At 36.0% G+C, this 13864-nt stretch overlaps 1 protein-coding gene across 2 annotated transcripts in view; it reads right to left on the minus strand.

Annotated features, from left to right (window-relative positions):
• Positions 1-12130, minus strand: part of KrT95D (phosphofurin acidic cluster sorting protein KrT95D) — a 145200-nt gene extending 133070 nt beyond the window's left edge. The window contains exon 1 of one of the 2 annotated variants that reach the window (XM_085947850.1): positions 11831-12130. In XM_085947850.1, the coding sequence (XP_085803976.1) occupies positions 11831-11931 (101 nt within the window). In that variant the 5' untranslated portion in view covers positions 11932-12130. The remainder of the gene's footprint in view (positions 1-11830) is intronic. The other variant, XM_085947851.1, reaches the window with a different exon arrangement.
• Between the last annotated feature and the right edge of the window lie 1734 nt (positions 12131-13864).

The following is a 13864-nucleotide window of genomic DNA, read 5'->3' on the forward strand; positions in this document are numbered from 1 at the left end:
TTAGAAGTCTTAGATATTAAATTTGTTGATATGTTGCAGCCTCATGCTCCGTGTTAGCGTGGAAAGATGTTTAAACTCAATAGAAGATCGGGCGAATGGCGAACATCCTCGCTGAAACTGTCCGTGATAGGACCGGTGATCAGCGAGTAGAGAACCTGTTTCAGTCAACGCTGGTAATAGTGGCATTAACCAAAGCGACCTCTATCACAACATGTACTCTTATTTAGCTTACATATTTAGTTTTTCCGGGTTATGCCCAGCATGTACCTTTTCACGCCGCGTTGCGCTAGTCGTTTGTAGTTTTTTGGATGTCTCTTACACACAAACACCCCAATTGCATATGTTTAGATGTGTCGCATAACTCGCATATATACCGACTTAAAGAAAAGTGGCGCCATTTTTCGGAGCTACAAGCTTAGTTTGAGATATTAAGATATTTATCTTTCAGCCTAATTGGCGAAAATTTAAATGGAATGTATGTTTGATGGGTTGCTCGGAGATATATGATGGACTTGGGAACTCCGGGCACTAACCGCGTTGATGATGAGCAGAGAAAGTGCCTCGTCATGGTTATGTCACCCGTGACTGAGTGCACGGTCTGCCCAGGCGCTCGGTCACCTTTTATATTTGTGATTATTGGTTTTGACGAGTTTATGAATTGAATATTGGTTCCACTGTCGATACGGTACTGAATTATGGGTGCCCGGAAGCAATATGGACGTGGGTTTGTTTGGTGGGGGTTTTGGACAACAATGGCGGAAATATTAATCTACCTTACCTACCGGCATGTTATCCTGAAGGTCTCCTGAACCTTTCGCAGAGACAACACTGAAAGAAAGTTATATCTAGGTAGCGCAATCTACAAGGGGTTCTCTCGGTGAGTGAGTGAGTGAAAAAACACCAAATAAAAGCACTATTCAAGTACCCAATCATGTAATGCATGTTATATCTAGTACGTAGGTTTGTTGTTTTACTATAAGGTCTTCTCAACTTAAAATAATATTTAACCAACCGGATATGACGTATCTACGTGAACGGTTATTCAAATGAATACATTAATTTCCAATCAACGTATGGCTACCGAATGGTTTCATCCTTATTGATGTTGCCTTATCGTGTTCGGGGTCTCAAATATTAAACGATGACAAATTACCATTCTGCTATCAATAAATTATCATTGTTGATTCCGGTCGCTGGGAGCCGATTGAGTGATAATAAAAATCAATATACCAAAGTACCTCCGAATATATCATTCGATTAGGCGTCAACAGCAGTTTACTGGGCAGTTAGTGATGTTAAACTAGGTCCCTCTGGTTATTTAACCAAATTACTTATTCCCAAAATTAAAAACAATCGAATAATTCAACCGTCACCTCTTCGCTCTCAGCGTGATAAGAGGCTGCATGGTCCTCTCTTTGTCTAATTCTGTATATTATCCGTTTACCTTTAATTTCCGTATTTCGAACACAGATTTAATGGGAACTGAAATACCCAACGGGTGTGGAGTAACAGGCAACTGATCTAGAGTGTTGAAGAATATGGGATAAAACATACATAATTTTGAAAACACTTCTAGGAAAATATATTTCATATAACCAATAGAAAAAATATTTTTTGAAAAAACTAAGTCACCCAGCAGGAATCGAACATGCATCTCTCGGGTTTCGCGCCCACGCACATAGACCACTATGCTATAATTGTGACAAATTTTAACTAATGGCTCTCACTACTCTCTGAAGCGCTTTCCAAATTGAGTTACTATTCAATGTTCAATAATTAGAATGTTACATTCTTAAATCTTGTGAATTATTCGTTGAATGAAAAAAATGTTCATTAAAAATATGGGATAAACTTAAAACACGTGTCAAGAATGCGTTTGTGCTTCGTTCTGACAACTGCTTTAGGTTTATGCACTGACGCTCATTCAATATTGGTGCATTTGAAGGTTGCATCACACACTATTGCACGTTTATAATGTGTGTTTCATTTTTTGTAGGACACTCACAGATTCAAAACCCTGCTTCAAAAACGTAGTGGATTGGGGTATAGCCTATCTGAATTATATTTATTAATCTGTTCTGTGGTCGTGTACCTACTATTGCTGTATAAAAAATAAGATTCAAATTGTACCAAATACATTTCCGTAAAAAATGGGTGCAAAGTCAGTAACGGCGCCAATAAAAAAGTAAGTGACTACTAATTCAAAATAATATTATGATTGACAGGTACCCTTTATGATAAGATAATGATGTGTTCATAGCTGGTGTGACACAATAATAATCAGATAAGTTGGATTTTCTAGTCTGGAAAGGATATTACTGGTATTAATGTCAATATAATAATTGTACAATAAAGATGATGTGCCAACAAGAGTTGAAAAAGACAGAAATTCTGCCTAACTCGTATATAATTCGGGTATTAGCCCACCGCTTCATGCTGCAATCTGTTCAAAAGTGTCACGAAATGAGAGGTTTTGTCCATTGTTTTGGGAAGTAAATGCATAGGTATTTGCAGTACCTAAGTGGTCGCGCAATACATTGTCAACGCGTGCACTTTGGCTAAAACAAAGGCCATGAAACTTGATGTCTTCAGCCATTTCATCTAACGAGATAATAAAAAAAATAAGTCAAACAAAGTGAAACAGAATCAGGGTCTATCATCAAGTAAATAAATACAACTGGCGCAGAGTTTCTATTGAATGGAGGTTAACGGTAAGTAGGTACTACTAACATAAACAAAATTTTCAAAAATAAAGGAAATTTAACTATTTTTAAAGGGTTTAAAAATGTTATAACCTCGCAACAAATTTTCCTGCAAAAAGCTATCAGTTTATTCGAAAAAAAATAATTTATAATCAAAATATAACTTAAATGTCCACAGAAATTTCAGTAGACATGACACGATGTCAGTTCGGAGCTATTCGGTTTTATTATGTATTCAGAACTAGATACGAGGGTGGGTCAATAAGTCCTTAGAAAAGCCGACAAGTGGCGCGACTAGTACTGTAAGCGGTTTGTTTTCATGCAGCGGCACTACCGATTCAGTATGCTGCGAAGTTTCAATCAGATTGGTCGGGTTGTTGTGTGTTTTTCGTACATTTAAAAAAAAAAGCTTGTGGAAAATGGAAAAATGGAAAATGGAGAAAATTGAGTTTAGAGCTGTTATTAAACATTTTAATATAAAAGGGTTAACAGCAAAGGAAATAAAAAATGAGTTGGATTTAGTTCACGGCATATCTGCTCCTTCACTTGCAACTATTTATAACTGGTTAAATGAATTTAAACGTGGTCGTACATCAACAAAGGATGAACCACGCTCAGGACGTCCTGTAGAGGTGACTACACCAGATATGATCAATAAAATCCACGATATGGTGTTAAGTGACCGAAGATTAAAGTTGAGTGAGATAATTGAGGTTACAGGGATCTCAAAAGGTAGCGTCATTTCTATTTTACATGACAAATTGGGCATGAAAAATATTTCTGCAAGATGGGTGCCGCGTTTGCTCACAGTCGACAATAAACGCAATAGGGTGGTGGCCTCTAAAGCCCTGTTGTCGCTCATGCAACGCAATCCGGATGAATTTTTTCGTCGCTTTGTGACTGTAGATGAAACATGGATACACCACTATACTCCCGAGACGAAAGAACAGTCAAAGCAGTGGATTGCGAAGACAAACCATGTCCAAAGAAGGCGAAAACCGTAAAATCAGCTAGTAAGGTTATGGCTACTGTATTTCGAGATGCACGTGAAATTATTTTCGTTGACTATTTGGAAAAAGGAAAAACAATAACAGGGGATTATTATGCATCTTTATTGGACCAGCTAAAAAACGAAATTGAAGAAAAATGGCCTCATTTAAACAGGAAAAAAATCCTCTTTCATCAGAACAATGCCCGTGTTCACACATGTTTACCATCAATGGCTAAAATTGAAGAATTGAAGTTCGAATTGGTCGACCACCCACCGTATTCGCCAGATTTAGCCCCCAGTGACTTTTTCCTTTTCCCAAACTTAAAAAAATGGCTAAGTGGACAAGGTTTTTTTGCAAATGAAGAAGTCATCGATCGGACAAATGCTTATTTTGAGGACCTTCCGAAAACTTATTTTTCTGACGGTTTAAAAAAAATTGAGAAACGTCTAACCAAGTGTATTGAGCTCCAAGGAGATTATGTTAAGAAATAAAAAAAAAATACAAAAATAAAAACTGTTTTAATGCTTTTTTCTAAGGAATTATTGACCCACCCTCGTAGTTTCTCATAATAATAATATGCAATAGAAGTCCCGCTTGTTAGCGACGGTACACTGATGGTCAAGCTTTGGTAATAATTTATTGTTTCCGAGTTCGTTCATAAGTTTTGATAAATAATTTTAAACAAATTACTTACTGTACGGTAAATCGTTATAGACAACTTTTCCGATTCGTGGACAAGATATGCCGGTAGGTATTTTATGCATGGTCAACGATATACCTAATCACAACATCACTGTGTAAAAAAAAAGTATGCCAATAAGTAGGTATGCCGTTTGATAATGAATGTTAAATGTTGAGCGAGTAAAAAAATGTATGACAATGAAGGCGTCATTATTCATCTGATAGAAACGTTTGGCTCGAATCTCGGTTACATTATTGTTGACTTTGATAATTTATAAGATTTATTCAGTTCAAATATTTAAAATGAAAGATAAATGTCTAAAAATATAGGTACTGAGTACTTACCTAATTATATAATTTATTACTTCTCACGTTGCGCTGGATCGGTCACGTACATTATAGAATGCTGGAGGAGATACCAGCAAGGTGGGCTATGTACGCAACTCAGAGGGCAAGATAAGATTTATAGACGGTCGAAACTCAGATGGGTGGACTGCGCCACACGAGATGAATGCTCGGCCAAAGAAATTGAAGAGTTTAGGCGCTGGATCGTCCAGAATGGAGGAAATATTTGAAGGAGGCCAAGACCAGGCAAGGGTTGTAGTGCCATAAAAGAAGAAGGTACATTATTTAATGTAAACATATGTAAGTGAAAAATACGCACGTACGTAATTTACTCATTAATATGTTTATCAGTATCAGTAAAATACTGAATATGAAATAAAATTTTACTTCTTGCCGTAATAACCTACTCTATTTTCGGTTACCCTTCGCTTAACTATGTCCAACAGGCACTCTTTGCCGTTGTAATATTGGTATGATCCAGCGATACATATTCAATCATAGAGAAGCTTGGTTCATTAAATTTGACATACATAATAGGAAAGTACAAAAAATGAATGACATGTGACAAATTTGGTTGATAGCGTACAAAGAGGTAGATACGTACAAAAAAGCGGTCAATCGCACATGGGTTAATGCCTATTTGTTTACTATTCAGACCGGTTCAGAAAAATAAAATAAAAAATAGTAGAAACCGTTAGAAAATAACCAGTATACCAACAGCTATATTCGTAGGGTTTATTAAATGCAAACGATACATTTTAATCGGCCGTATTAATGACTGTTGTGTGACCATTAACCATGCACCCATGACAGATTATAGTGTTATCGTTCTAACGTATTGCGTCTGCGGTTATTTTCACCGCAAATGGGGTAAATGCACCTGTACCAAGACCCACTAGTCAGGCCGTGATACGAAACTGTGAATTCAGATCGTAGTGCTAATTATTGCTCGTGATGTTTATAATATTATAATATTTGAATGAGGAAAAGAGCTGCGTGCGTTAGCACATTCATCACGAAGGCACTGCGATGCGTTCAGATACTAGCGAATAAAAAAATGCCAGAATATAGGTAGGTACACATGGTTATAATATAATCGGCATTCATTAATGATTTTTTTATTCAACAAATAATTCACAAGATTTAAGAATGTAACATTCTTTTTATTAAGTTACAACAAAAAATCTTTGAGTGATCCGTGACATCGGTTAGTAATTTAAGTAATTAATACCTACTTCGATTTAAAATACAAAATGCCGATCGCCAACAGTAGCTCAATTTGGAAAGCGCTTCAGTGACTATTAAAAGCCATTAGTTAAAATTAATCGCAATTAAGTATGACTCCTTTAGCATAGTATTCTACGTGCGTGGGCTCGATACCCGAGAGATGCAGATTCGATCCCTGCGGGGTGGGGTGTCTTACTTTTATCAAAAAGATTTTTTTTATTGGTTATAAAAATATATTTTCTCAGAAGTGTTTTCAAAACTATATAGGTATGTTCTATAATAGGCATGTTGGACTTGTCTGATATAATACAAATATAAATAAAATTATGAATCGAGATGCGACCGAGTCGACAGTGAAAAATAATGACCTTCCCAAGCCTTCACCATATGACTAGTAATGAATCATGGTGACGATGGTGTGGCTGTAGTCTGTAGTGAATCACACAGTCCAGAAACAAAGAGTGCCTACTCAGCCGTTCGATTTGAATAATTTTATGCTGACAAAGTTAAGGCAGAATCGCGTTTATTTCTCGGAAACATTGCGATAAAAAGTATATTACATTATGATGTTCATGATGAGATATTCTCCCTCCTTCTGAGATGCGAATTTAAATAGCTTGGCGAGGCAGAAAGCGGAATGGATAAGATTATATGGGTCAGTCATTTTTACGGCGACTGAACAATACGATTTCGATTTTAGTTCTATATTATTATGTAGGTATGTACATATTGTGACTTCTCCAAAGAGTTTTGACTATATTATGTAAAGCAGTCGCTTTCAAACTATTTCGTTTCAAGGCGCGCTTAGGTACTCAATTTTTTCAGAGCATCCATAAAATGTATGTTCTTAAAACAGCCAATTGACCATGTTCCTCTCAAAATAGGATTCGAGACGACTCCTTTCAGGTTTTCTGAACTCGTGCAGTAAGTAGTTCATCGCAATTAAGTACGGATTTTGAAATAAAAGACGAGTGGGTTTTTGAAAGAAATATAAATCTTATGGCACAGCGTTAAAATAAAGGACGAATGGTCACCTTAACGATAAGGGAAGAGCAGTATAAATTTTGTTGTCACTCGGAAGAAAACAGCCACCGCAGGGTACGAATCTATCATTAGTAATTAATGCATTGAAGATTGTCTGGAGCCCGCGGCATCACACGGGAATGCTCACATTTTGAATTACAATGACGTCAAGTAATATAAACTTTTTACATTATTATTGAAGATTCCAAAACGTTTGTATTGTGTATGAATTGGTAGTACGACTAATACTAATCAAGGCATTTAAATGGTTTTCTGTGTTTTTTTCTATGGGGACACCCAATTGTTGCAAGCGTGTATGTTCCCAAATGATTAAATCCGCCCCTGAGTAGCGACTTGTAAAGGGTTTGGGAATCCGTGTCAACTCAGCCATTTACTTAACAAATTTTTGCGCGTTTTTCGTTTGGACAATCCAAACTATAGAAATAATTATAAGGTATTATAAAATGTATCGTTGCATTTATTTACATTGGATAAGTAAGTACGTACGTATCATAACTTGAACACAGAAATTAGATAGATATATTACAAGATATCAGTGGCGAGGGTTGGAGGTAGACCATTACGATTCGACATAAATGGTGCACGTTATATTTTGTCAGTCATACTTATTTGTTTTCATTGAAGTAAGAATACAATTTCCAGATGGTACTGATTAGTTTTTAAATTTTAATTAAACCCTGCCAAACCAAACCATAATAGTTTATCCGACAAAAATAGTGTACACTTTTTTAGTGATAAGTAATTATTTGTTTTCGTTGAATTGTACCTACATATTACAGATGGTGTTTAATTATGTATACCTAGTTTAATGGCATACCTTTAGATATTTTATAGACACACCAATATTTTTTGAGTATTATCTACGATGACTTGGAGGCAGGGTTTAATTGACTTTAAAAAAATTAACAAACACCATCTACACATTATTGTACTCTTAGCCGGCTCGCACATCACAACTCGCCTTGTGTGCCTGACGGCCATACATCAAAACTTCCTAGACCCGTCGGTCAGTGTTGCATGATACAACCTCGCACATCTCTAGCGACATCGACATTCGCCGCATTCGCGCGTAATCTCCCGAAACATCAAAATATACTCTAGCTAGACGACGCCATTGCGCAAATATGTCATCAGACGCGGAAACAGCGATTATTATGTATTGGTACCGGAGACATTTAAGGAGAAGTCTCTCGTCTGCCATTTTTATTGTGTTGATTGTATGAAAAAACGTCAAACGCGGTGACCAGCGATGAGTGAGCAATGACAGTGTAGACAGAGACAGAAATGGCCGATTGTGTGGCTGTGCGCATGCGCGGAGTCGACATTTGTCGATATCGACATTTGTCGATATCGACATGCAGACTCTAGCAAACGCAACTCGTCGCATGCAGGAGCGTCGCAGCGTTGCAGTTGCATCGGCCAATCTGCGAAGCTCCATTTGATAACGTTTGTTTCTTGGTTTACGATGACGTCACATCAACGAATTCCTCGTAAGACGCATGCGGCGAGTTCTGATGTGCGAGCCCTCTTAGCGATGGTGCCCACAGACGCGTCGGGCGCGCGAAGTCGGCGAATGCAGTGTTTATTCATAACCATAATCACACGTCTCTTCCCGCGCATTACCCTTCACCTATGTTATAAGCGGCCCAAGCACCACAAAATAAATATTATTACAGCGCCTCTCATAACAAAGCAATAAAAATATTATATTATTTCGGGGCTTGTAATTAAAATTTACGATGACATTATTCAACCAGCGATAAACTGAACACGCAATAAAATAAAACAATGACTTCTCTGTAATTAAATAATTGCTTTCCGCCCGTCGATCGACGATGCCTTGCGCAGCATGTTTTTGCTCGCTGTGTTCAATGAATGGACTCATTGTATTTTCTTTCATTCGTATCGCCGAGAAGCGGTGATTCGCGAAAAAACGATGATTCATGCGGCGCGCGCGTATAATGCGTCGCCATATCCAGTGGGCGCTGGCGTATTTGATTACGTTGTATTTTCAATGATTTATGCGCCACTTGTAGAAATTTTGCGTGAGTGCGGCGCCCGACGCGTTCTGTGGGCACCATCGCTTAGTTCAATGAAAACAAATGGAGAGTACACGGCAAAAACAGGCTCATCGCATTTTTTCATTTTTGATATCGAAATGCCAATTTGTTCAACGGGGGAAGTGCTCAGGAATGGTATCATTAAAACTACCAAAAACGATTTCTTTGCTTCATAAATGAAGGGAGAAGAAAGAGTAGTCAGGGCAACAATCAGCTCATTGTGTATAAAACTGCAGAAAAGCGTAGCATATGTTTTTATTGCTTTTTTCACTTTTATTATATTTCAAAATCAATATATTATAAATTCTTTTACTTAATATTAAATCCATTTTCCAACCTATAACGATTTCATTCTTCTTTTTGCTCTCCTGCACAATTATCATTTTGTCGATGTGCCTGTTTTTGCCGTGTACCTACCCTACCATTCAAAAAGGTTTGACTGGCAAAGTTTAGTATGCACTATTTATATCGAATCTTAACAGCTTACCTCCACCCTTCGCCACTGCAATATATGGCATATTAATTATTGTTTACGCGTCTATGAAATAAATATGTGCCTATTTAAACAAGAATTATCTGAAAGCACGATATTATTTTTGTAGTATCACTTATTAATTATTATTGACGTTTCGAATAAAACTAAGCAGGTATGTCAATGAGTGTAGGTACAATGACACTTAGATATTAATTGTATTATTATCAATTCTATTTACCTGATATTATACCTAGCTCTAGCTATATATTTATTAAAGCTGTTGAAATAATGATATTTATTTCCACCACAGATAATGTGACAAGGTAGAAAAAAGCAAATATTGACCATTAATTATTAACTATTTCACCGCATATTGATACCTATTATCTTGTAAGTAAATGATCATACTGATCGATTGTCCGGTAAAGGGCAAATAACCATTTCCGCTTTAATTTGAGGAAAATAATTTGAACTTCAAAAGCGTACTAGGTATGTAGATGTAATTTAACATATATGTATATAAAAACAGGATTGATTGTAAACCTATTCAGGTTGTGAAAAAACATAGAGGAAGGGGTGAACATTACCAATACCCATGGTCTGTATCCAAATTCAAATACCTACACGTCATTCTACTTCGATACCAAGTCAGTGAATTTTCAACACGGATTAAATGATTGCAATTATACGTGCTACCTCTTGTCCCATGTTTACTAATCATGAATTTAGAAAAGGCCCGACAGTTAGTACCTACAGTCCTACACGATGCCTAAACAAATAAATATTCTGGACACCTGCTTCTTGAGTAGGGTTGGCAAAGATTTTTCAGATAGATCCGGGACACGTAACCCCCCTTACCCAACAGATGTTTAAATTTTATAATTTCGCATTATTCTCCATTCAAAAGAAACCGACAATCACATAATCATACATACTTTTATGTGCAAAAATATATGTGAAACCAGATATTTTAGACGTACATATAATATAATTTTTATGCCCAATTTATATTATCTCAATCTTGCCAGACAACAAAATAATTAATACATGTCTTAGAAAGTTGATTCGTTTATTCCAGATAATAAATAGTGTGTTTGGATCAGGTCTGTGTTGGGGGTTTTTTTAACAATCACAATTGAGTTTACATTTAGTTTAGTTTAGAACATATGCAAACTTTGCAATGTTGTCTGCGATAATATGGACTCTTATAAAGAGTGGGGTGCTCGATGACTTTATCTAAAATTCAGGGACATTATGTATCCCGGATATGATCCAATCGGGATCCTGGATAGGAACTTACAATCCGGGATGATTGGCAACCCTACTTCTGAGCATTGATGTGAGTTCCCCAGGGGTTGTCATGCCGTCCAACGAGCTGTGAGGCCTTATCGTTGAAATTCAATACCTATATTGTCACTAATAAATACTAAATTGATATTTGCGGTGGTTATTTTTGTTGACTGATTAGTGATTAAGTGCCCTACACCTTGGTGTTTCATGTCTTTTATTTTATGTTATTATTTATACACATGCATTATTTTCTTCTTTCTTTCTTCATATTCCCATGAATACCATCGAATTTATGCCTATTTAAATACCAAGTAGGTACTTAAGTCTTTATCAATTTATCCGGGTATCATTTTCTTGGAATTTTGTCAGAAATGATGATTATAATAATTCCGCCATAGACAACACATTTGAAAATAGAATGATTGCAGAAAAAATAACAAAAGGCACCAATATTATTTTACTATTGTTCGTAATTCGAATAAAAACAGTAGATATCGAAATTTCAGGAGTGAGTGACAGGAGTGGAAATTTTTACAAGCTGAACATTTATAAACATTCCGAAATAAACTGACACTAATTTAGAATGTAATCAAAACGATTGATAAGAATATTCAAAAACAAAAACATGATCTATTTTTATCTGGGTAAACAATGTTCTGAATTCGTTAGGACAAAAAGATAATGTAGTCCCCGTCAAACATATCCCCGTGACCTTCTGCGTGGTATGAATTTGATTATAAGAAATACCGACGTTCGGTAACCAAAATTGATCGGTTTATCAATCGAGTACACTGTTAATTTATGAATGGCATCCGCCAGATTCGTCTGTATACAAACATTGTTGCGCAATTAAGACATATCCCTGGCGGTGATTTGTCACAGGGGTGACGCCTTATAGTGTCAACGAACTGACATTGTCTGCTGTTTAAACAGATTTGTAACACGAACTCGAATAAATCACAGCCCTGACAGATGGAGAAAAGCGCGGATGAGACGATTTAGCGATTACATTACCTTGGGACGCAATTTGACGGTGTCCTGTCCACTTCCCAGGCGGCGAAAAGTTTCATCGGCACGGGCTTGCTCATTTTCTCTGATTTCACCTTTTCCGTCATTTTTAAATAGCACCGAGGCACCGGTCACTGAATTAACTGTCACTGTTTGACACTTTGTATTTCAAAAACACTTATTTCACTACCATTTTAGTATGATACACTTTATCGCTCGAGATACGAACGGTCGCCCGAAGCGCGACAGGCATTTGACAGCTCGTTTTCGTCGGTCGTCCACGATACCAGAGACAAAGTGAAGTGAATAAATTTATAGTTCTTTCGGTCGCCCATAGAGCTCGATTCTACTAGTGACACCACTGCACTAGTGACAAAAACATGAAAATTGAGAAGCGCGCGATTCGAATTAAATACCTATGTCTTCGAAAATCATTCCCAAGATATGCAATTACTTTTTTTAGTTGTCGGAATGAAAGAGGGATTTAAACTCTTTATATAGGTAGTGATAAATAAATATTAAATTTCGCCAATTCGAATTACTGCTACATACTTATTGTAGCTATTATTTTGTCAACATAACTTTTCAACCTGTTACAGTAATAATCATCTCATAAAAAAAACTACTAGCTACTGGCAGACTTCCAACATATTCAATGTATTTACTTGCTTTAGATAACAAAATAATGCATAATGTTTTCGAATACAATATGTAGGGACTGACATATTTAATATTATTTTCGCTATTGGTGATTTTTTTGTCATAACCAACGAATTCGTATTTAAAGTACATAAGTATAATAATATGAAGTTCTTGTTTTATACCACTTTGATGATAATTCTAAAACGTCTGGTTGAATTATAATTGGTAGGTAAACATAAAAATCCGTCCATCAACACAATATTAAAGATAGTGGTCTATTCTGGCATTTAGTTATCATGTACAGTCCTACAAACTTATCTAAAGAACGGTCAAAAATGGAACTACGAACTACCGTATGGACGCCATTTTGAAAACGTCATTTGAATGTCATATTCAACTTGTATTGATAAAAATAAAGAATTCAATTATTCGATACACCAGTTCAATAGGGGAACAACTCATTGAACCTTGTTCCGAGATAATGGCGTTTGAATTTTTTGCAGTAATTCTTATTTTAATTTTAAAGCCTTGATTTCGATGAAAGTGTATGTTTTTTTGTATTTGATTTAGTGGAATTCATCAATGCACAATGAAATTGTACATTTTAATAACGAATTAATAAATAAATTTGATTACATAATGGAATTACTGATTAATCTTGGAAAGGATTATTCGATTTTATGACATATTGAAGAAATTTTTAATAATTTTTTTTGCTGAATTATAAAGAGAAGACCTTTCTACATCAAATGGCATTCTTAACTCAAAACCTTTAAATTTTGAGTTGTTCCCCTATTGAACTGATGTATCGATATATTGCTATCTCTAAAACTAGGCATTCTGTTTATATACAATCATATTATATTGACTCATATTGGCTCCCCCATCCATTCTTTAGATAAGTTTATAGGTCTATAGGTACATTTTATAACATACCTACTGTTGTTCACGATGTTTTTGTGATTATTCATCTAAAAACCGTTCATTGTATTAAAAAAACTTGTTTTACTTCTGAGATACCCCATTTTACCCTGAAATATGTACTGCTGACAATACGTATTATCGCTGCCATAACAAGAAAATGCACTAGTAAACATGTATTATCGCGTGAGTTGCAAGATTACATGCATGGATCAAAAAGATTCAGCAGCTTCCGAATTTTCACACGACAGTTGGAATTTGTGCCATATCTGCACCTGTGCACTAAAACGATAGTCGTAAATCTGCTGGAAAAAATACGAATTACACCACGCAGAGCATTTTAATGTTTAGCAATTTTCACAAACAGCCAAATGACAACAATGCGTCTTGCTTACACTTGAATAAAGAGATTGGCGAGACAGTCAGCACTTTTACGTGTAAATAGTTAGTATCGTGATGATTTAATTTACACACTAT

The sequence above is a fragment of the Rhyacophila brunnea genome, unplaced genomic scaffold (genome assembly GCF_057557595.1).
Source record: "Rhyacophila brunnea isolate RB1 unplaced genomic scaffold, BYU_Rbru_1.0 scaffold_20, whole genome shotgun sequence".
Classification (NCBI taxonomy): Eukaryota; Metazoa; Arthropoda; class Insecta; order Trichoptera; family Rhyacophilidae; genus Rhyacophila; species Rhyacophila brunnea.